Source organism: Lepidochelys kempii, chromosome 24 (genome assembly GCF_965140285.1).
Source record: "Lepidochelys kempii isolate rLepKem1 chromosome 24, rLepKem1.hap1, whole genome shotgun sequence".
Classification (NCBI taxonomy): domain Eukaryota; kingdom Metazoa; phylum Chordata; order Testudines; family Cheloniidae; genus Lepidochelys; species Lepidochelys kempii.
In genome coordinates this window covers 8,625,122-8,650,459 of record NC_136403.1, presented here as the reverse complement: position 1 = coordinate 8,650,459, position 25,338 = coordinate 8,625,122, and the positions used below count along the sequence as shown (strand labels likewise).

Genomic DNA, 25,338 nt, shown 5'->3' with positions numbered 1-25,338 from the left:
GTGTTTTAACCACACCAAGCTCTGCTAAATGAGAGAACCTGCTGTACAAAGTCAGAAAGTGAAGACTGTATCCTCTAGTCCAGGGGCTTTCAACCAGAGGTCTGGGCTCCCCTGGAGGGCTGCAAGCAGGTTTCAGCGGGTCTGCCAAAATAAACCAGAGAGCAGGGCTGTTGTTAGACTCGGTGGGGCCCAGGGCAGAAAGTTGAAGCCTGAGCCCCGCCACCATCCTGCCGCCCAGGGCTGAAGTTGAAGCCCAAGTAACTTAGCTTCATGGGGCCCTGGGTAATTGCCCTGCTTGCTACCCCTAACGCCAGCCTTGGATTTAATCTAGTGGATATGCAGAAAAACAGTTGTGGGGTGCAGGTGGGCTGTGGAATTTTATAGCATGTTGGGGGGACCTCAGAAAGAAAAAGGATGAGAACTCCTGCTCTAGTCTAGTGGTTAGAACAGGGGACTAACCTCAAGATACCTAGGTTCTAGTTGTAGCTATTGCTGACTCACTGTGTGATCCTAGGGCAAGTCACTTCATTTCTCTGTGCCTGTTTGGGAATAATAATACTTTCATAGATTCTAATGCCAGAAGGGACCATTGCGATCATCCAGTCTGACCTTCTGTATAACACAGACCATAGAACTTCCCCAAAGTAATTCCTAGAGCAGATATTTTAGAAAAATATCCAGTCTTGATTTTAAAATTGTCAGTGATGGAGAATCCACCATGACCCTTGGTAAATTGTTTCGATGGTTAATTATTTTCACTGTTAAAAGTATATACCTTATTTCTAGTCTGAATTTGTCTAGCTTCAACTTCCAGCTATTGGATCATGTTAATCCCAGGGGGCTGTAGACTTTTAATAAATAGCAGTAAAATGCTTTCAGATTTATCGGGCAAAGGTGCCATGGGAATACAAAAAGAAGCCCAAAGACACTAGGTACCATGCAAGCGATAAAAATGGGATGTGGGAGCCTATTTTAAGAATAATTTCTGAGAAGAACAGTATTTTAAAAATAAAAAGGTCATTTCCTTTATGCTTATGCAACCTGGCTGTTACATTATTATGGCTGAGCTATAAAGCCTATTGAGGCAGCTACAGTAAATCTGCAGACTGTTCAGATCAAACAGGAGTTGTTGGAAGTCTGCCTAAAGAGACTATAGATTTTATAAACTTACAACATGCAATATGATCACAAAAACTGTTTCAGCCTCTGGATAGAGTATTGCATGCCAGTTAGTTCAATGTAACAGCCATTTGCACAATCAAGGGATACCTTTCTACATAATTTAGTTTAAAGCAGTATGTTTGAGGTTAAAGGAGTATGAAAGATTACAGCATGTTTAACTGCACCACTAAACAACTACACTTTTATGTATATGATTGCACAATTTGAGTTTGACACTGTGTACCATGACTCAGCAACATTAAATTCTTATAGCCAAGTTATAACTGCCTCCCATAAAACAAATTTGTATAATGAGCCTAACAGACCTTTCACATTGATCAACACAGCCCACCACTACTACTGTATGCTTTGTAAGTTAGCTTACATTAAAGCATGTCTGTGCTATACTCTTTTTGAGATGGGGGAAACCCATTTACAGCAAATCAAATGGGAGTAAGTCTTTAGTTTTCCTCTTCATACTGGAAGCATTAGATTGGTGCAGTGGAATATCTTTTGCACATCATCTAGTTTGAACAAACAGGCAGTTCTCTTATCCAGCTACAAGATTGTTTAACTTATCCAGTAACACATTAAAAAGGAGGTAGTCAAACAAGTTAGTTTTATGACATAACTTTGCCCACATTAAACTGATAAGCATATACAGCAGACCTGGAGGACAATAGCAGTAATTATGCCATTGTTCAACAGTCACAAACTAAGCATTAACAGTATGAAAGGGCCAAAAATAACACTTGTGTGAAAAAGCGAAACAAGACCCCACCTAAACAACTGATCACTCATGATCATGGAGATCGAGGATTCTGTCTTGACTCTAAAAATCTGCACAAGAGGGCTTCCTCCTCCCACATCAGAGATTGATTTAGGGTTAATCAGAAATCCATAAAGCATCTCAATTCTGTGTTGGCACAGAAACATAGTTTTCTCTATATGTGTGGTATTCGGATCACTCTTTAGGCATGTACACTGCAGTCATTATGACAGGAGCCTTATCTGTGTTACTAATCAAATCCTCCTAATAAACAAACTCTAGTTTACTTTTCACCATTTATACGGTCAGAACTGCAGAAAGGAAATATTCAGGTTAGTCAGTCTAGCCAGTCTAGTCAGTTTAGCATTCTGCCTCTATAAGGGTTTTTTACCATGGTCTTCAAGGACCTTTTCATGTAACATGACAAGAACAATATACTATTTAGGCTGTAAATAATATAGGGGAATATTTATATCTAAAGAAAAAAATCCTCTATTTGTGTTCATTGTTTCCCCAAAAAATGTTTCCAAAAGGACTTTATATTAGTAGTAGGATTTGTAGAAAGCAAGTAAATACAGTGTTATATGTTGGTCCTTAGCTACCTGACAGTCTCCCTTAAAAGAGGGGAGATTCAGAATTAGTCACTCAGCAAGATTACCGTTATTACTCATTTCATGCAGCTTCCAAATTCTGAAACAAACAAATGTAGCTGTTGCTCACATACCAAGAGATGCAGTTAAAGATTTTAAAACTTAGTGCTATTTTTAGTTTAAGTAGCTTAAAGAAAAACTTTTTATCAGTGGAACAAAACTTTAGCCCACAGTGCTCCTTACATGTACTCTGCACTGGTTATTCAGTAGCAAATCTGCAAGTCCCTGTTTAGGGAAAAAGTAAGAAGTTTCAAAGGATAAATGCTGCAGCCTGCAAATACCAACAGCGGCAAGATAACAGGTTGGAACCACCAGCCAAAACTGTGGGTCTTCATGCCTAATGCTAGTTGCAGACTGGGGACAGTTTCTTACCCATGTTGAGTGCCTTCTGGTTAGATTCTCAGCTGCTTATGACTTGGAATAAGCAGCGTTTGCAGTGTGACAGGAGAAGATTCCACAGAGCAAAGGCTGGTATTGAAGGATCATATATAGCAGTTCAGTGGGCGGGCAGGAGGGTTTGGAAGGTAGCTGCAAAGGGGAGGTCTAATGGTGGAAAGCATGTAGGAGGTTCCAGAGTAGCACACCACCTCCTTCTCTCCCTGCTAATAATACACAGGGACGCTATTAAGGCTCTGAAGGACTCTACTGCTCCCTTCCCCAAAGGTTGGGTAATGCAGCTGGTTCTGGTGGAGCTCCCACCTGCTTCTACCCATATACTAGGGATGTGTGTATGTTTGCGGCACACCATAGCTAGCTTTCTTACACAGAGGAAAAACAGGCTTTTAACAGTGAAAGGGAGAGGAAACAATTCTGTTCATAAAACTCTTGCTTCTAGGCAATATTTCAAGTTCTCCAGCAAGCAGTGAATGCATGACCTAGTTACAGCTCCCAATTGTCTCTTGCTTGGCAGGCCGGTGGTTTTTTTCATTTACATGTTTTTTCAATCCTCTAAGCAAGACAGCTGCAAAAGCTCTTCCTGCTAGTTAGTTAGATCCATTTCTCCCATGAAAACTTCGGAGCTTAATTTTTTTTTGAGGGGAGCCATCTTCCACAATCAACCAACACCTCTTCCCCCCTCCCCCCGCCCTACTCAATAGATGATTTGAAGGGAAGGATTTCTCTGCTCCCAGGAAAGATCATCTTCCACTTTGGATACTGCTAAACTGTCCCTGATCAGGAACAAATATAATATTTTTCCCCCTGGCTTTCTAAAGAGCAATATTTTTTTGCCCCACCATTTCCAAAAATGTTCTCAGGGGAGGATGTACCATTGTACAACTGCAGGCCTATCCCTTCCCTCACCCCCACAATCCACAAATTATTCAACTGAAACCCTAACCTCTTCTCAAAACCCACCATTGAGAACCCCCTTGACAATACTAGAGCCAAGGGACTAGTAGGTAGAATCAAATGAACAAACTGCAGCTAACAATTTATTTGGTGAGTTTAGCCCTTTTTCCTGTATGCAAATTGTACATGAGCAGTTTGCATTTTTTAAACTAATTTTTTTGCCATTCCCAAACCACTTGCCAAAAGTTTTGTGCTCAAAAATTATATGCTGTGAATTCCTCCAAGTACTTGATAGTTACAATTCAATATTCCAGCTGTGAGATGGGTCGTCTATGTCACATGGCATTGTTTCTCTTTCCTGTTTGGATACTCTGCCCTCTATCAATTGCTTCCAATGAAAAGGCATTTCATTTTGTAGCAAAATGTATTCTGTTTTGTGATTAAGTTAATGTTGACAATGGGCCTGAAGTTTGTCTTCTGCAAATTCTTGAATGAACAAAGCTTCAACTATAGTGCATAAAAAGGATGCAAGAAAATTTAGCAATGCTCTATTGCAGTGGTTCCCAAACTTCTTCCGCTGCTTGTGTAGGGAAAAGCTGGCTGGTTTGTTTACCTGCCACGTCCGCAGGTTCAGCCGATCGCGGCTCCCATTGGCCGCGGTTCTCTGCTCCAGGCCAATGGGAGCTGCTGGAAGCAGCAGCCAGTACGTCCCTCGGCCCACGCCACTTCCAGCAGCTCCCATTGCAGCAGCAAACCGTGGCCACTGGGACCCGCAATCAGCTGAACCTGAGGATGCCTGGGAGTTCGCCTGGAGGGAGCCCAGTGAGGCTTATGTCTTGCAAACTGCTCTGAGGAAGCTCATAGTAGGAAGGTGATATGGAAGGGGGGGGTTCAGCTGTTGTGACCTGCACTGGATGTGCCATGTTTGTCTTTCTTCCACAGGACAGAAGCGACTTTGTCTGTACAAAGTGCAAGCTGGTCTCCATATTGGAAGAGAAGATTGAAGGTCTGGAGCAACAGATAACAACCCTGCGTTGCATACGGGAAACTGAGGATTTCCTGGACGAAACTCAGGATAGGCTTCTAGGGGCACAAAGCTCTACAGATATAGAGCAGGTTGCACAGAGGAGCCAAGAGACCAGTGAAGAAGCTTGGCAACATGTGACCTCCAGAAGAGGTAAGCGGAATGTCCGGGTTCCAGTAACACAGACACAGGTAACTAACCGCTTTCATGTTCTCTCCACAGGTATCGTTGCGGAGAGTGGACCAGATGATATGTCTGGGGCGAGAAAGCAGAAGGAGACTCCGCTGGTTGGAAGGCATGAGATGCGCTGTCCTGAGGTTGGAGGTTCCACGACCACCACCCCCAAGGGGAGAAGGCGGGTGGTGGTGGTCGGGGACTCTCTCCTCCGGGGGACTGAGTCATCTATCTGCCGCCCTGACCGGGAAAACCGAGAAGTCTGCTGCTTGCCAGGGGCTAAGATTCGTGATGTGACGGAGAGACTGCCGAGACTCATCAAGCCCTCGGATCGCTACCCCTTCCTGCTTCTCCACGTGGGCACCAATGATACTGCCAAGAATGACCTTGAGCGGATCACTGCGGACTATGTGGCTCTAGGAAGAAGAATAAGGGAGTTGGAGGCGCAAGTGGTGTTCTCGTCCATCCTCCCTGTGGAAGGAAAAGGCCTAGGTAGGGAGCGTCGAATCGTGGAAGTCAACGAATGGCTACGCAGATGGTGTCGGAGAGAAGGCTTTGGTTTCTTTGACCATGGGATGGTGTTCCATGAAGGAGGAGTGCTGGGTAGAGACGGGCTCCATCTTACGAAGAGAGGGAAGAGCATCTTTGCCAGCAGGCTGGCTAACCTAGTGAGGAGGGCTTTAAACTAGGTTCACCGGGGGAAGGAGACCAAAGCCCTGAGGTAAGTGGGAAAGCGGGATACCGGGAGGAAGCACAGGCAGGAATGTCTGTGAGGGGAGGGCTCCTGCCTCATACTGGCAATGAGGGGCGATCAACAGGTTATCTCAAGTGCTTATATACAAATGCACAAAGCCTTGGAAACAAGCAGGGAGAACTGGAGGTCCTGGTGATGTCAAGGAACTATGACGTGATCGGAATAACAGAGACTTGGTGGGATAACTCATATGACTGGAGTACTGTCATGGATGGTTATAAACTGTTCAGGAAGGACAGGCAGGGCAGAAAAGGTGGGGGAGTAGCACTGTATGTAAGGGAGCAGTATGACTGCTCAGAGCTCCGGTACGAAACTGTAGAAAAACCTGAGTGTCTCTGGATTAAGTTTAGAAGTGTGTGCAACAAGAGTGATGTAGTGGTGGGAGTCTGCTATAGACCACCGGACCAGGGGGATGAGGTGGATGAGGCTTTCTTCCGGCAGCTCACGGAAGCTACTAGATCGCATGCCCTGATTCTCATGGGTGACTTTAATTTTCCTGATATCTGCTGGGAGAGCAATACAGCGGTGCATAGACAATCCAGGAAGTTTTTGGAAAGCATAGGGGACAATTTCCTGGCGCAAGTGCTAGAGGAGCCAACTAGGGGGGGTGCTTTTCTTGACCTGCTGCTCACAAACCGGGTAGAATTAGTGGGGGAAGCAAAAGTGGATGGGAATCTGGGAGGCAGTGACCATGAGTTGGTTGAGTTCAGGATCCTGACGCAGGGAAGAAAGGTAAGCAGCAGGATACGGACCCTGGACTTCAGGAAAGCAGACTTCAACTCCCTCAGGGAACGGATGGCCAGGATCCCCTGGGGGACTAACTTGAAGGGGAAAGGAGTCCAGGAGAGCTGGCTGTATTTCAAGGAATCCCTGTTGAGGTTACAGGGACAAACCATCCCGATGAGTCGAAAGAATAGTAAATATGGCAGGCGACCAACTTGGCTTAATGGTGAAATCCTAGCGGATCTTAAACATAAAAAAGCTTACAAGAAGTGGAAGGTTGGACATATGACCAGGGAAGAGTATAAAAATATTGCTCGGGCATGTAGGAATGTTATCAGGAGGGCCAAATCGCACCTGGAGCTGCAGCTAGCCAGAGATGTCAAGAGTAACAAGAAGGGTTTCTTCAGGTATGTTGGCAACAAGAAGAAAGCCAAGGAATGTGTGGGCCCCTTACTGAATGAGGGAGGCAACCTAGTGACAGAGGATGTGGAAAAAGCTAATGTACTCAATGCTTTTTTTGCCTCTGTTTTCACTAACAAGGTCAGCTCCCAGACTGCTGCGCTGGGCATCACAAAATGCGGAAGAGATGGCCAGCCCTCTGTGGAGATAGAGGCGGTTAGGGACTATTTAGAAAAGCTGGACGTGCACAAGTCCATGGGGCCGGACGAGTTGCATCCGAGAGTGCTGAAGGAATTGGCGGCTGTGATTGCAGAGCCACTGGCCATTATCTTTGAAAACTCGTGGCGAACCGGGGAAGTCCCAGATGACTGGAAAAAGGCTAATGTAGTGCCAATCTTTAAAAAAGGGAAGAAGGAAGATCCTGGGAACTACAGGCCAGTCAGCCTCACCTCAGTCCCTGGAAAAATCATGGAGCAGGTCCTCAAAGAATCAATCCTGAAGCACTTGCATGAGAGGAAAGTGATCAGGAACAGCCAGCATGGATTCACCAAGGGAAGGTCATGCCTGACTAATCTAATCGCCTTTTATGATGAGATTACTGGTTCTGTGGATGAAGGGAAAGCAGTGGATGTATTGTTTCTTGACTTTAGCAAAGCTTTTGACACGGTCTCCCATAGTATTCTTGTCAGCAAGTTAAGGAAGTATGGGCTGGATGAATGCACTATAAGGTGGGTAGAAAGCTGGCTAAATTGTCGGGCTCAACGGGTAGTGATCAATGGCTCCATGTCTAGTTGGCAGCCGGTATCAAGTGGAGTGCCCCAAGGGTCGGTCCTGGGGCCGGTTTTATTCAATATCTTCATAAATGATCTGGAGGATGGTGTGGATTGCACTCTCAGCAAATTTGCGGATGATACTAAACTGGGAGGAGTGGTAGATACGCTGGAGGGGAGGGATAGGATACAGAAGGACCTAGACCAATTGGAAGAGTGGGCCAAAAGGAATCTGATGAGGTTCAATAAGGATAAGTGCAGGGTCCTGCACTTAGGACGGAAGAACCCAATGCACAGCTACAGACTAGGGACCGAATGGCTAGGCAGCAGTTCTGCAGAAAAGGACCTACGGGTGACAGTGGACGAGAAGCTGGATATGAGTCAGCAGTGTGCCCTTGTTGCCAAGAAGGCCAATGGCATTTTGGGATGTATAAGTAGGGGCATAGCGAGCAGATCGAGGGACGTGATCGTTCCCCTCTATTCGACATTGGTGAGGCCTCATCTGGAGTACTGTGTCCAGTTTTGGGCCCCACACTTCAAGAAGGATGTGGATAAATTGGAGAGAGTCCAGCGAAGGGCAACAAAAATGATTAGGGGACTGGAACACATGAGTTATGAGGAGAGGCTGAGGGAGCTGGGATTGTTTAGCCTGCAGAAGAGAAGAATGAGGGGGGATTTGATAGCTGCTTTCAACTACCTGAAAGGGGGTTCCAAAGAGGATGGCTCTAGACTGTTCTCAATGGTAGCAGATGACAGAACGAGGAGTAATGGTCTCAAGTTGCAGTGGGGGAGGTTTAGATTGGATATTAGGAAAAACTTTTTCACTAAGAGGGTGGTGAAACACTGGAATGCGTTACCTAGGGAGGTGGTAGAATCTCCTTCCTTAGAGGTTTTTAAGGTCAGGCTTGACAAAGCCCTGGCTGGGATGATTTAACTGGGAATTGGTCCTGCTTTGAGCAGGGGGTTGGACTAGATGACCTTCTGGGGTCCCTTCCAACCCTGATATTCTATGATTCTATGATTCTATGATTCTATGCAGCAGGTAAACAAACCGGCCTAGCCTGCCAGGGGCTTTCCCTGCACAAGCGGCGGAACAAGTTTGGGAATCGCTGCTCTATTGAGAATTCATTTAATATTTGCCAGTATGGGTTGTATTCCCAGCTCAGCCACTGACCTACTGGGTGTTTGGCTAGTCTTTTGGACAGAAGGTGTAAATATTTAACAGAGTAATTACTCATTGGAACAATTTGCTGGGAGTTGTGGTGGACTCTAGTCTCCATCCCTGCCAATTTTTAAATCAAGATTGTAAATTTATCTAAAAGATCTGCTCTAGGGATTATTTTGGGGAAGTTCCTGGCCCGTGTTATATAGGAGGTCAGGCTAGATGATCACAATGATCCCTTCTGGCATTGGAATCTGTGAATCTGTCTTTGTTCCTCTGTTTCTTCATCTCTCATAATGGGGATACTGCCATGTTAGCTACAGATGGAAAGCATTATATAAGGGATATGTATTATTTTTCTCACTGTTCACCCTGGTCTCCAGGCACATTAGGCAGACACTGCTCCCTCTGGCTCTGAGCAAAGCCACTCCTTTAATCAGACAGAAAGAATCACTCAAGAGAAATATGAGGTTATAACTCCTACCTGTCCTTGGGTTGTTTCTGCTAATAGTTATTTTTGTACCTTGTCAAATTCTACACAGTTTAATTTCTGGGGGCCGTTGTGATAATTGGGCTGACAAATGTACTTTAATTGCAAGCTCAGTTGTAAAAAGTAGATGATACAATAACCTATAACAAGAAAAGTTGATGGGAAAAGGAACAAAATGGAGACAGAAAAACTGAATTAGTCTGAACAAAAAGACCACGATATGATTCAAGGACTGATTCAAAATCATGGTTGGTAAAAACAATATGTGAAACTGGAAATTAACAAACCAAAATTGGCATGTTGGATATTAGGCATAATTGGTAGACTAAATAATGAGGTGTTGGGCTATACCACCCACCATTCTTTTTGGGGGTCCTTAAAGAAAGAAAAAGGGAATTTGTGTGGAGAAGAACAGAAAAAAAAATCAGAGGAAGAACAGATGGAGGCTACTGGAGTGAGCTTCACATCATGGCTGCCCCCGAACCCCCCCCCGCCTGCATCTTCTAGGACTCCAGACCCTTTTGGTCCTAATCCTGAGACATATTCTGACCAACTCGGGCCAGAGAGGGACTCTGGAGACATCGTGAATCCCAACACTACCTGAGATGAAACTGGTTTGAACTTTGGCAACAGTTCCAGCTCATTTCAACTAACATCTTCTCTTTTCCCCAGAAGAACAGTTTTTACTGTCTTTAACAACATCTACAAGACTGTCAAATGAGGTTTTTCCTTCTAAATCTCTGCAGGGAAAGGGAACAAGGGATGTTGTTAAAATGAAAGCCTTACTTAATACTTTACATTTCAAATGCTTTCCCTTCTGTTCTGTATCTTTAATAAAAAGTTCAAAGGACTTTTAATAGTGTTTTGCCATGGTATTAAGCAGGCTGAAGTTTCTATATACCAAACACCAGACCTTGTTTAACACTGTGGTTATGTTAATATCTTTGGCTCATTTATTTAATCAAAATTAATACAAGAAGACCCACCACTGCCTACCCCACACCCTGTTCCCTCCTTAATGATTTGTTTTTAACATGTAATTTTAGCTAAAAATAGTTGCCTACTTCAGTGTTTTTCAAGCTACCATTTTAAAAAAGTAACTATATCACCCTAAAAAGAAAAGGAGGACTTGTGGCACCTTAGAGACTAACAAATTGATTTGAGCATAAGCTTTCGTGAGCTTCAGCTCACTTCATCGGATGTGATATACACCATCATGTGCCAGCAATGCCCCTCTGCCATGTACATTGGCCAAACTGGACAGTCTCTACGTAAAAGAATAAATGGACACAAATCAGACGTCAAGAATGATAACATTCAAAATCCAGTCGGAGAACACTTCAATCTCTTTGGTCACTCAATTACAGACCTAAAAGTGGCAATTCTTCAACAAAAAAACTTCAAAAACAGACTCCAAGGAGAGACTGCTGAATTGGAATTAATTTGCAAACTGGATACAATTAACTGAGGCTTGAATAGAGACTGGGAGTGGAAGGGTCATTACACAAACTAAAACTATTTTCCCATGTTTATCCTGCCCCCACCCACTGTTCCTCAGACGTTCTTGTCAACTGCTGGAAATGGCTCACCTTGATTATCACTACAAAAGGTTCCCCCGCCCCAGCCCCCGCTCTCCTGCTGGTAATAGCGCACCGTACCTGATCACTCTCGTTACAGTGTGTATGGTAACATCCATTGTTTCATGTTCTGTGTATATAAATCTCCCCACTGTATTTTCCACTGAATGCATCCGATGAAGTGAGCTGTAGCTCACGAAAGCTTATGCTCAACTAAATTTGTTAGTCTCTAAGGTGCCACAAGTCCCCCCTTTTCTTTTTGTGGATACAGACTAACACAGCTGCTACTCTGAAATATATCACCCTAGTCCACCTTACTTTTTTTTTTTTAGAGTACCCAAAGACATGCTTATTGTATTAAACAACCCCCAGAACATATACTGAAGAGCTGTCTCAGAGTTTGGATTTTAAGTCTCTGATCTTGCAATCAGATCTCCTCCAGGAAGACCCATGTGCTTCTGCAGCATCCCTCTGAAGCCAATGGGGCTCCAAACAGCTCCGAGGGTCCATTCACGTGACCCCAATTGCGGGATCTAGGGCCTAAATTTTAGACACCAAGTGGGATTTTCACAAGTGCTCCTCATTGGCCTCTCTCTCTTCCCACTGGAATCATGGGGAGTTTTACCCATTGAAGGTATGGAGAGCAGAGTTAGACTACTGCTGGCTTGTGAAAATCCCACTCAATGAGTGAGAGTGCCAAACAGCAGGGAGCATGTGTCCAGAGCAAGGATATGAGTTACAGCAATATGATCAGGCTGTTACTCAGGTTAGCCATGTGTGCTTCACGTTGGCTCAGTTAACTAAAAAAACAACAAATATAACACTAAGTATCTTTGACTTAAGTCTAGTGGTTGGCATGGAAGAAGTGAGACTTAGTATTCACCTTGGAAGGCGTCTATCATGAGCACAGAATTGGAGTCGGGCCTTGATTATGTTGCGTACATATAGACCTTGGAGGAGAACTGCAACTTAGCCTTGAGCTGTGGAGCCAGGAGAGTGGAGCTGGCAGGCCCAGTGCACAGGGTGCAAGATGAAGTCAGGTTCAGTACATTCACCCAGTCAAAACTATAACACTCAGAGCAGGACAAACTCTGTTTAAGAGAGAAGGGAAAAAAACAACAACCACCATGAGTAACGTACAACTTCGTTTGGTCCTTCAGAGTGTAAGTTCTACCTCTCCATCTGTCTAAGGTTTCTGTATAGCACTTATTACCATGACATCGAAGCGTTGATGACCAACTTCCATTCTCTTAGACCCATTTATACATTGCTTTGGGCTGATCTAAACACAGTTTTTGTACTGTTATAATTATGTTGGTTTAGAAACCCATATAGCTAAAATGATACAACTAGGGGTTTATAAGCTATACTGTTATAAAGTACCTTTATAACATACCTACATCCACAGGAGGCGTTTGTACTAGAATAACTATATCAGTTTCTAATTCAGTATACTTCTAGCAATACAAAAATTGTATGTCCTTTGAATTTAGCCCACAGATTTTTAATTGATGTCTGAGCCGCACCTGATGTCTGAGAACCCTGAACTGGTTATAGAAAATCAGACATTTGGTCCATCTGTTCTGGTGTCCCACATCCCCAGTAATCACAGGGAGGCAAATTTTTTCTCCTCCATGGCCAGTTGTGCAATGCTGTATGTGATGAATGATTGAGTTTTTCTTCATACCTGAAGCAATCATCTTACGCCCTGAATCATGAGATTTAACAATATCTGCCACCCTCCCTACTTTTGCAATTACAGATGACAGCCTGATTGCACTGTACAGAATGTGAAATGAAGGTATGTATTAAGCAAATAACTTCAAATGCCATAATTTTTTATTTCAGAGTAACAGCCATGTTAGACTGTATTCGCAAAAAGAAAAGGAGCACTTGTGGCACCTTAGAGACTAACCAATTTATTTGAGCATAAGCTTTCGTGAGCTACAGCTCACTTCACGAAAGCTTATGCTCAAATAAATTGGTTAGTCTCTAAGGTGCCACAAGTACTCCTTTAATTTTTTATTTATAGCTCTTTGTGAGAGTCTATACAGACCATTCTCAAACCGCACAAGATGATCTGCACGTCATCATGTTCTGATCTATAATTCTTCAAATGCAGACAGCATGTACATAGAGTTGTCCCAGGTTCTTTCAATTTTTGGTTTCAGTGCTATGACCACCAACAATTGTACCAATTAAGGGTGTGTTGTGGATACTAGATTGTGAGCTCTCCAAGGCAACAACTGTCTGTTGTTTGTTTGCAGACAGCCTAGTACAGTGGGGTCCTTAGATGTTACCATGATAAAAATAATAATAATAATTGTTACACTAGGAACTGGGCTGAGACATATCAAACATATTTCACATGCTGCAAGTCAACAATTACAATCTGAGCTGGCAATTACTTTTGCTCAAAGCTTCCCCGGACAAGATAGATGGATGGATGGTCAGTTTCAATCTATATATTCCCTCACTGACCTCTCCCCACACCCAATACTTTAACACATTAAGAAACCAAAAATTATGCAACACTTTGTTTGTATCACTTATCCCATCATCACACCAGCTGCAAACCTTCCTCATGAAGCATGGATCTGACCTTCATTCTCCTCAGCTTTTAAGGTTGTCATTAATCCAAAAACAAAATATGTTGGCCAACAAAGTCAGGGTAAACATACTAGGAAAATAAATATCATCATCCAATTGTAAATAATACTCTTCTCATATTTGTCTTTACAGGCAGCTTGGGATTGGGATCTTGTCCTTTCAGTGTCTGTAAAGCACAGTGTATGTTTAAATGGATGTCTACAAAATAAGAGAGTAAATTATGCAACCTTTAGGAAAAGTGGCATTGAGAGTTTTGACTGAGTAAGGACTGAAGGATTTGGCCGAATAACGTTATTTTTTTCCTCTTCTGATTGTGAAATAAGTATCAAAATAAAGGACCAAAAATAAAACCCTTACCAAAACAAAACATTATACTGCACATGGAATTCTCTTACCGTAGAGAGGATCAGAGAGAGAGAGAGAGCGGAGAAGGAACTATATGTGACAGATGTTAGTCAAGTGGCTCAACGTAGGACGAAGAAATTCAGTCCTTCAGAAATGCGGGTGGGTTAAGAACTGATACAGAATTACATCCAGAAAAACAACATGAAAAGACTGATTTTTCAATCTTAACATTCAAAAGCTAGGAAATGCTAGAATTAAGAATATCATACACAATAAGGATAATGTGTATATGCTTTATGATACTGTCTTGAATTACAAGATCACCCTGGTATATTTTCCACAGAACCCCTGGCTCCATGAATCAGTAGTTATTTAATAGTTCTTTTTACCATCCACATTCAGTGTGCGGCCCCAGATCTTATGTAAAACCCGCCACCCTGAACTGAATATATAGTTATTAATTTCCTCAAAGATGTAACTTTCCATCTGAGTGCTTCAAATACATTAACCAATTTATCTTCATATCATCCCTGTGAGAGGAGGTGGCATTATTACCCCATTTTATAGCTTGGGAACTGAGGCACAGAGAGATTAAGGCCAAAAATGTCCACTAACTTTGGGTGCTCAATTTGAGATGCCTATGGTCTGATTTTTTTCAGAGCACTTAGCATTTTGCATAGTGATCAAAGCATAGCTCCAATTGACTTCAGTTGCAGTTGTGAGCAGGGTGGATAAAAATCCATTATTTTTTTTTAATTTAAATCAGATTTTTACCTTTGAGCTACAATGTATCTCATCATGAAATAGGGATTATAAAATATAATTCTATAGTATAAGACAATATATTCATGTAATGTTTAAGAAAAGTTTTGTAAACGAGTTCCAATACTTCATGGATTAGGGACCCAATTTTATGGGGTTCCAGGGGCTTCTGTATAGATTATTTAGGTTAATCTTTCTATCTACCTAGTGGGACTCAGTGCTCAGTCTAGAAGATACCATCAGAGATGCTTAGTTTTGCAGTTCTCAAACTGTGGATTTGTGTCTCCAGAGATAACATGCTTGTTAACAGCAAAAATGTTTTTAAATAAATTATAGAGCTGAGAAATAATAGACCTCAACCCTGTTGTCCCTGTTGTGCAAATTTGTGTACACAGAGTCAATCCCTTACCTCTCTTTAAAAGTGCAAAGTTTCAAAAAGTTCAATGAATAGAAGATTGTTGGGGACAGAATAGATCTGGAGAAGGAGTCTGGAGATAAACATGAGAAGTGAGAGACATATGCTTTTTCATTAAAATATTATATATTTACTGTTAAAGAAAAATATGCAGAATATTTAACATTGTTTTAGTTAAATAAAACAATTTAAATGTCTGTCTGGTGATGTTCTCCTCCTAATACTACATGGCAAGAAAATCCTCCAAATATTAATGAGAGTTCACCTCCCAATGACTTCATAAATATCTGCTTCAATTACCTTTGGTAAATGAAATAACCAAACAATCATTCATTTTCTGATATAGCTGTAAAACTAATCTGAAAAGTTTTCAAAATAAATCACTGTTTAAAAATGTATAGTGTGTACCTTCTAAAAATGAAACCTACAGCTATCTCTGAGTTGTGAAGAATATGTATTAAGGTTATAACAATCAACAAGAATGCACTTTTATGTAGAAATCCATGATTAAATCAAGTCTTCCTGACTAGTGATTTAAATCAATTTTATTTAAATCAAATCCACCCTGGTTGGGAGCACTCAGCACTTGTGCAAATCTGGCCCCAGATGTCTCACTTTGAGCAGACACAAAATGAGGAACACCCAAGTAGTTGCCAGCTGTGAAAATTTTGTTTTAAGCAACTAGCCCAGCATCACATAGGAACCCTGTGGCAGAGGCAGGGATAGACTCCAAGGATACACAGGTGCTGACTTCTGCTGGTGCTGGTGGATGCTCGACCCCACCCCCCTTTGCCTCCAACCCCACCCCAACTCCGCCCGTGCCCTGCCCCCATTCCAACCCCTTCTCCAAATGCCTGGCCCCGCCTCTTCCCCTGAGTGCACCATGTTCCTGCTCCTCTCCCTTCTCTCCCAGAGCTTGTTGCCATGAAACAGCTGTTTTGCGGCAGCAAACACTAGGAGGAGAAGCAGGGACGCGGAGCGCCCAGGAGAGGGGGTGGGGGCGGGGTGGAGTGGGGAGCTTGACTGCCAGTGGGTGCAGAGCAGCCACCAATTTTTCCCCGTGGGTGCTCCAGCCCTGGAGCACCCACGGAGTTGGAGCCTGTGCAAGGGTATGTCTACACTGCGATAAAAGACCCGTGGCACAGCCAGGATTGGCCTGGCTCAGCTGATTTGTGTTCATGGTATAACCTGAACCCCACGAGTCCGAGCCAGCTGACTGGGGCCCTGAGACTCACAACTGCAGGTTTTTTTACCTCAATTCTTCAAGGTAGTATTCTACTTCTTTAACCAGAAGACCATCCTTTCTCTTTTTGCAATCTCTCATTCACAACACACCTTTTAGGGGGTCCAGATAAGTACTTAGACAGACAGGTCACAGCCTGTCTCCTATTCCAAGATCTCCTGTTCCCAACAGAGACCCAGAGCTGCCTAAGATTCACCTCCTGTCACTGCCGCCGTATGCTGCTTGGCTTTCCCAACCCATCCCAGCAGCACATGTTGCAGTCCCAACTGTCATAAAAAGCAGCATCCCTATTACAATAGAAACAAACAAAACCAAACCCCCCACACCTTTCAGCTTCTGCAACAAATGAGGCAGAGGTCCTACAGACAACACTCATTCACTACACAACTGTGATTCATCCTCAAAGTACCATACATTCTCTGCATTGAATGAGACGGGGGTCCTGTGTTAAAAATAGTATGTGATTGTGTAATTAAAGAGTGGCTTTTCCTAAATTGTCGGTGCTTGATTTTGCAACCTTAATGTTCTTTTAATATAGTTTTTTGGAATGTAATTCCCTAGTTTATTAAAAAATAAAGGGGAAAAAAAATCCATCATGTGGAACCATACTGACCCCAAAATTTGGTCAACAGCAGGATTCAGGCCTTCAGATCCACACACAGACCTCTATCACTTCAGTTAATGGAAAAACAATGAGGAGTCTTTGTGGCACCCTAGAGACTAACAAATTTATTTGGGCATAAGCTTTCATGGGCTAAAACCCACTTCACCAGATGCATGGAGTGAAAAATACAGTAAGCAGTATAAATATTACAGCACATGAAAAGATGGGAGTTGCCTTATCAAGTTGGGGGTCAGTGCTAAAGAGGCCAATTCAATTAAGGTGGAAGTGGCCTATTCTCAACATTTGACAAGAAGGGGTGAATATCAAGAGAGGGAAAAAGTACTTTTTGTAGTGACCCATCCACTCCCAGTCTTTATTCAGGCCTAATTTGATGGTGTCCAGTTTGCAAATCAATTCCAGTTCTGTAGTTTCTCGTTGAAGTCTGTTTTTGAAGAATTGCCACTTTTAAGTCTGCTATTGAGTGTCCAGGGAGACACTCAATGAATTTGTGAATTTGTGTGGGGGGGTGGAGGGTGAGAAAACCTGGATTTGTGCTGGAAATCACTTTAGATAAGCTATTACCAGCAGGACAGTGGGGTGGGAATAGGTATTGTTTCATATTCTCTGTGTATATATAAAGCCTGCTGCAGTTTCCACGATATGCATCTGAAGAAGTGAGCTGTAGCTCACGAAAGCTTATGCTCTAATAAATTGGTTAGTCTCTAAGGTGCCACAAGTCCTCCTTTTCTTTTTGCGAATACAGACTAACACGGCTGTTACTCTGAAACCAGGGAGACTGAAGTGCTCTCTTACTGGTTTTTGAATGTTACAATTCTTGATGTAATGGAGTTAATGTACCAGTTAATGGAGTAACTGGTAGCAATAGTAGGCTGTTATCCTCTACATGGACCAGTCTTTGGAGATTAGATGAATCATACCCTTTGCAAGTGGGTTTCACAGTTATTTGCTGACAACAAAGGAACAAAGACTGAGGGCTCCTGTGTTAAATTCCAGGCTCTGTAGGGGACCCATCTGCCCTTGTGCGCCTAGGTTGTCTCCTTCCTGCTTTGCTCCTATTCTCTCCCGCCAATGCTTAGCTTCTGCCTTTCTCCCTCCCTGTTCCTCCGCAGCCTCTGGCTCTTGCAACTTCTTCTGCCTTTAGTCCTCACCATCATCATTTCTCTGCATTTGGATCAGGCAGCCTCCTCCTTCTCCATGCTGGCTGCATGGAGGAGCATTGAGAGCACGAGAGAGATTCTGCCTACTCTCAGTTCCTGTGCCTGGTGTCACAACAGCTCCAGCAGCCAGAAGGAGCAATCTCAGCTCCTGCTGCTCATGGAGGGAGCAGTCCCAGTCGATCTATGAGGATGGCAGATGCCCAGACTGGTGGCATGTAGGAGCTGTGAGGGATGGCGTATGCTTACTGCTTACACTTTGGACTTCTTAGCTGCCATACCCTAAAGTCTCTGCTGAGCATGTGCAAACTGTGATTTTCAGAGGCTCATAACTTCCCCATATTTGAGCAAATTTTTACAGGTACAGCAAAAGGCACATCACTGACACCAGGGAAACCCCCTACCAAATTTCAAATCTCTAGTGCTCGAAACCATGAAGGCACTAAAGCTTCTCAATGAAACTGTTGTAAAAAAATTTTTAACATCTTTTTCCCTAAACTCATTCTTGGAAATTCCTGAACTGTTTTACCTAAAACTTTCCAAAAAGATTCATCCTAAGGCAGACACCCAGCATGAGAAATTTAAAGTTTTATCCTGCTCTGCTCCTATCCACTTAAAAAGATGGCCAAAGTGTGAGTCAAAACAGAACCAATAAAAAGGACCCCAAATTAAATCTCATGATTTTTGAGGGGCTGATTCATGATTTTTAAATGCTTGCGGTTTGTAATGCTGAAATTATAACAAATGGATGTTTACAGAAACTGCAAGAGGAAATCCCAGCTGGGAGTTGATGAGACAAACAAAACTGATGATTTAAAAAAACCACTTTTATAGCCACAACAGCTTCCTCCAGAGAAATATCCTGGTTCAGGGCCCAATCCTACGGTCCTTTGGATCATTAGGATATAAATTCTGAGGTCCTTAACCTACTTTTTACTAATTTTTTACTGTCTTTCCTCAGGGAGTTTACCCAAGTAACAAGCTCACATTTTGGCTCATAATATTATCAGTTGTCCAAGACCAGAATTAAAAACAGTTAAGAAAAGATTAATCAGCATGTGTTAGCAGCTTTCTAGAAAAGCAGTCAAGCTCTTTATTTATATCTCTGAGATCCAATAGGGCTTTCTCCAGAATAATAAGAAGAGACCTATACCAGCTGAAGATCTGAGCCCTGATGGTCTCTAGTTTCTATATTTGCTAGGTCAAATGCTTATCGTCTTCTTAAAAGAATCATAATTCTTTAGGTTTAATCTGCACAATGTATATATATTCAGCTTTATTGGCCAATAATTTATTTAAATAATTGTTTACCCTATTAAACCATACAAGATTAAATTCTCAAGTAATATCTTGGCAAATGCACCCAAAAATTTCAGTGAGAACTCTATGGTTATAACTTGTCCATAGACTGGTTTATGCTTAAAAGGGAATATTTTTATTATGTAACTTCTGATGCATACCTCCAGCTATCTCAGATAAAGTCCCATAGGACTTCATACTGAAATACCTCATTTAACTAATAAAAATAACCCAAACAAATAAACCTTTTAAATGCCTCAAAGAGGAAATAAAATAAAACTTGCATCCTTATTTGCATAAAAAACACCTGAAAAGTTCTTGAAATATCATGAATGTCAAATTTTGCTGTTAGAAGAAAGAAAAGGAGTACTTGTGGCACCTTAGAGACTAACCAATTTATTTGAGCATGAGCTTTCGTGAGCTACAGCTCACTTCATCTTTGCTGTTGTGTTCCCTTGAAAGACACAGAGATGTGGACTGAGAGCAAACTGAAGGCTTTTGAATCTTTAAATTTTAAGGTTTCAGAGTAGCAGCAGTGTTAGTCTGTATGCACAAAAAGAAAAAGGAGTACTTGTGGCACCTTAGAGACTGACAAATTTATTTGAGCATAAGCTTTCGTGAGCTCACGAAAGCTTATGCTCAAATAAATTTGTTAGTCTCTAAGGTGCCACAAGTACTCCTTTTTCTTTTTTAAATGTTAAGAGTCTGAAGTCTTTAACAAAAGACTTCCAACTGTTTGGGTTAAATAGGTGTTAATAAAAACAAAGAAACAGTCAAAAGGAAATCACTTCCCATGGCAATTAATCAGGTTCAATTTTCTTGGTATCCAGGATGTACTAGACCTGCCCCTTCTTTAGCCATCCAAGAAAAACAAGGCAGACAAGACCTGGATGTCCTATGTTAAGGAAAAAGTGGGGGGGATCTTTCCATATATCAAAAAGATGCAAACCAGGGGCTAAGACCATTTTTCCCCTTTTACAAGTGATATTCAAGTTCTTGCTTTATTTCCTTTGCAAATTGCTGTTTCAATATTGCCAATCCCAAGCACTCAAAAGTCAGGAGTCAGGCCCCCAAAATCATTAGATTGTTTGTTTTAAAATCTCATGATTATTAAGCAACATAAACAAACCCCAACTTTGCATTCTTTTTAATTGCCTTCTGGTTTCTGAGCCTTTAGGACACACTCCTTTCATGTTTTCAAACTTTTCTCTCTAACCATGAAGGCTAGAGGCTTACTTAACAAAAACAAAAAGAAAAGGAGTACTTGTGGCACCTTAGAGACTAACCAATTTATTTGAGCATAAGCTTTCGTGAGCTCACGAAAGCTTATGCTCAAATAAATTGGTTAGTCTCTAAGGTGCCACAAGTACTCCTTTTCTTTTTGCGAATACAGACTAACACGGCTGCTACTCTGAAACTTAACAAAAACAACAGTCTCTTGATTCTAGCAGCTGGGGTCTTAAGGAAAACATCAAATATTGCAAGACTCATGATAAAATCATAAGCACTGTGTTGCTCCTTTAACAAAGAGGTGTTAAGCCATCAACAAGGAATCGCTGGAGTCTAAACACAAAGGTCAAGCAATATTTCCACTGAAACATAATTCCTAATTATTGTGGGACAGACTGTGATACCCTCATTCACACTGACTGATCCCTGACTGGTTGTATCTTACGCCACAAAAAATCCCATTGATTTCAGCAAGACCTCTTGTGATGTAAGTACTATCCAGTGGGTGTCACATTCTGTCTCTATATTTCTTTCAGCCTAGATTGTGACAGAGCAATTTGCCCAGAGTAATGGGTGGGTAGGTAGGCGCAGAACTGATTCTGGAACAGCCCAGGAGGAAATCACAATCTCTCTCCCAGTTTCCTGGCTGCTCTAGGGAGTTAGTAAACTGCACCAGTTCTATACTTGGCACCCCATACACCAACACGTTGGGCAGTGTACCTATGTTGGCCATCTTGGGGATGAAACCTCTCTACGCTTTTAAGCAAGGCAACATAGGCCTTGCATAAACAATGAAAGAAAACGGAAGTAAGGAAATAGAGGTTAACAATGGACAAAGCATGAATTTACAAATGGCCTTGTAAATAACATGTTCTTAAAAGACAAAGAAATAGTAAGAAGAATAATCTGTGATAAATTTGCAGCTGCAGCTTTGTTTAATAGCATATTTTGTAGCTTGTGGACATTTCTGGACTTGTACAAGGATTGGTTAAAAAAAATTATTAAACCAATTATTATGTGTGATACAATGCAAAATGGAATATGTATGCATTAGTGTACGTATATAATTTGATTTTTTTATTATGAGCGTTTGGCGCTGTGGTAAACGCCTACACCCTTCCTCCTGCATTTGAGTTTAATCACCTTAGTGTAGTGTTGCTGTATACCAATTAAAAAAAAACAACACCTCAGTGGCAAGTCCAGATCTCAGCTAATTTCTTGTGAACCGATTGGAAAAGGTCTCAGAAAAAAATTCCAACAGATGGGAACAGAGCAGCTCTGCAGAGTCTGCAGAAAGAAAAGGAGTACTTGTGGCACCTTAGAGACTAACAAATTTAGTTGAGCATAAGCTTTGGTGAGCTACAGCTCACTTCATCGGATGCATTCAGCGGAAAATACAGTGGGGAGATTTATATACACAGAGAACATGAAACAATGGGTGTTAACATGCACACTGTAATGAGAGTGATCAGGTAAGGTGAGCTATTACCAGTAGGAGAGCGGGGCAAAAAGAACCTTTTGTACTGATAATTAAGGTGGGCCATTTCCAGCAGTTAACAAGAACGTCCGAGGAGCAGTGGGGGGCGGGGGGGGGGAGAATAAACATGGGGAAATAGTTTTACTTTGTGTAATGACACATCCACTCCCAGTCTCTATTCAAGCCTAAATCCAGTATCCAGTTTGCAAATTAATTCCAATTCAGCAGTCTCTCCTTGTAGTCTGTTTTTGAAGTTTTTTTGTTGAAGTATTGCCACTTTTCGGTCTGTAATCGAGTGACCAAAGAGATTAAAGTGTTCTCCGACTGGTTTTTGAATGTTATAATTCTTGATGTCTGATTTGCGTCCATTTATTCTTTTACGTAGAGACTCCAGTTTGGCCAATGTACATGGCAGAGCGGCATTGCTGGCACATGATGGCATATATCACATTGGTGGATGTGCAGGTGAACTAGCCTCTGATAGTGTGGCTGATGTGATTAGGCCCTATGATGGTGTCCCCTGAACAGATATGTGGACACAGTTGGCAACGGGCTTTGTTGCAAGGACAGGTTCCTGGGTTAGTGGTTCTGTTGTGTGGTGTGTGGTTGCTGGTGAGTATTTGCTTCAGGTTGGAGGGCTGTCTGTAAGCAAGGACTGGCCTGTCTACCAAGCTCTGTGAGAGTGATGGGTCATCCTTCAGGATAGGTTATAGATCCTTGATGATGCGTTGGAGAGGTTTTAGTTGGGTGCTGAAGGTGATGGTTAGTGGCGTTCTGTTATTTTCTTTGTTGGGCCTGTCCTGGAGTAGGTGACTTCTGGGTACTCTTCTGGCTCTGTCAATCTGTTTCTTCACTTCAGCAGGTGGGTATCGTAGTTGTAAGAATGCTTGATAGAGATCCTGTAGGTGTTTGTCTCTGTCTGAGGGGTTGGAGCAAATGCGGTTGTATCATAGAGCTTGGCTGTAGACAATGGATCGTGTGGAGTGGTCTGGATGAAAGCTGGAGGCATGTAGGTAGGAATAGTGGTCAGTAGGTTTCCGGTATAGGGTCGTGTTTATGTGACCATCGTTTATTAGCACCGTAGTGTCCAGGAAGTGGATCTCTTGTGTGGACTGGTCCAGGCTGAGGTTGATGGTGGGATGGAAATTGTTGAAATCATGGTGGAATTCCTCAAGGACTTCTTTTCCATGGGTCCTGATGATGAAGATGTCATCAATGTAGCGCAAGTAGAGTAGGGGCATTAGGGGATGAGAGCTGAGGAAACGTTGTTCTAAGTCAGCCATAAAAATGTTGGCATACTGTGGGGCCATGCGGGTACCCATAGCAGTGCCGTTGATTTGAAGGTATACGTTGTCCCCAAATGTGAAATAGTTATGGGTGAGGAGAAAGTCACAAAGTTCAGCCACCAGGTTTGCCGTGACATTATCGGGGATAGTGTTCTTGACGGCTTGTAGTCCATCTTTGTGTGGAATGTTGGTGTAGAGGGCTTCTACATCCACAGTGGCCAGGATGGTGTTTTCAGGAAGATCACGATAGATTGTAGTTTCCTCAGGAATTCAGTGGTGTCTCGAAGATAGCTGGGAGTGCTGGTAGTGTAGGGCCTGAGGAGGGAGTCTACATAGCCAGACAATCCTGCTGTCAGGGTGCCAATGCCTGAGATGATGGGGTGTCCAGGATTTCCAGGTTTATGGATCTTGGGTAGCAGATAGAATACCCCTGGTTGGGGCTCCAGGGGTGTGTCTGTGTGGATTTGTTCTTGTGCTTTTTCAGGGAGTTTCTTGAGCAAATGATGTAGTTTCCTTTGGTAACCCTCAGTGGGATCAGAGGGTAATGGCTTGTAGAAAGTGGTGTTGGAGTCTGTTTCCCTTCAAGTACTGTGAGCAGCAGTAGGGAAAGTCGGCACAAGGGAGCAAACCAGCACACAGGGCTAGTGACAATCAAGTGCTTAGTTGCAATTCAGAACCATTTAATAAAAAACACATGACAATAAATATATTCTGTAGTAAATGTTGATTGCTGTGCTGAAAATAAACTACCAACTCTCTTCATTGGATTATATAATTTCCAGATAGCTTTAAAATTAAATTCCCAATTTTTCATGTGCTCATTTTCTTGGCTATTTGCTACATTAAGTTATATCAAGAGGTTGAAAATGTGTAACTTTGCAGGAGAAGATAGCTTACTAGAGGAATTTTGTACACCAGATGGAGGACTTTTTGGACTCAATATCTTGTGAGTATATTTAATGAAAGAATACTTTTATCAGATACCAAGACTGAAGCTGTGGTCTTCTTCATTTATAAACTTTAAAAAGACCAAAAGCCATGTATTAATTACAAAATAGCCTTGTGGTGAAACATGGACTACAAAGTACCTACTAAAATTGTGGGTAATAGTTTAAATAAAATTATAGGGAAAGAGGTCAGGAGGGGGTTATTCCACAGAAGCAAGCATCAGATAATCTCAGAAAACTATTGGCTGGAGTACTGGAGTCTAAAGATAATTGAAATCAACTGGCAATGATATCATTAGACATTAGGCCTTTGACAGCTGAATGATTGTGTCTAGATTGTGACCTTAGGAACACTGTGTCAAAGTTCAGATGTTTGATTACATTTATTCACAATCCTATTATAGATATATGGTTTAAGATCTCCTTTCTTACTTCACAGGTACACAAGGTAGTTCTACCTCTGATTGCCACTGCTTTGGAACCCTCAGAAGTCATTATCCATTACAGAAAGGAACTCTGGTGCTAGAATGGGCGGCAGACTGCATTTTTAAATGTTATTCTGATTTAATTCTGTTGTTATGCAGACATACTAAATAACAGTAACTAATACTTAATCAGTAAGTGAGTGATCCAAGGAATATTATTCCTGAAAATTTAAAAATCATGGAGGTTTGGTTTGGGGGAGTGTGGGGGGGGGGGCGGGGTCAGGTTGGGAGGGGATGGGGGGAATCTATAGATATAAACTAAACAATTCTTAATCAAAATTTTATTCTTACCAAGAATTAGCAATTCAGCCATTTTTATACCTTGTGAATTTAAATGAGTAACAAATAACTTGATTTATTTAGGGATTAAGTTAAACAAATTAATATGGCTAGGTATTATTAGGATCTGATTATGCAAAATATTAAGGTAGATTCTGGCAGGTGGAAATACAAATCTTGTGGGGTAAAGTAATGCTGTTGATTTCTCCTCAACAGATGAATGCTCTCTCTCAGATGC

The 25,338-nt window shown here is 42.1% G+C and overlaps 1 protein-coding gene across 2 annotated transcripts in view; it reads right to left on the bottom strand.

The window, feature by feature from the left end:
• Positions 1 to 11,860, bottom strand: part of SELENBP1 (selenium binding protein 1) — a 34,263-nt gene extending 22,403 nt beyond the window's left edge. The window contains exon 1 of one of the 2 annotated variants that reach the window (XM_073322696.1): positions 11,827 to 11,860. In XM_073322696.1, coding sequence (XP_073178797.1) covers positions 11,827 to 11,845 — 19 coding nt within the window. In that variant the 5' untranslated portion in view covers positions 11,846 to 11,860. Of the gene's footprint in view, positions 1 to 2,952; positions 3,086 to 11,826 lie in introns of those variants that run through there. The other variant, XM_073322697.1, reaches the window with a different exon arrangement.
• Between the last annotated feature and the right edge of the window lie 13,478 nt (positions 11,861 to 25,338).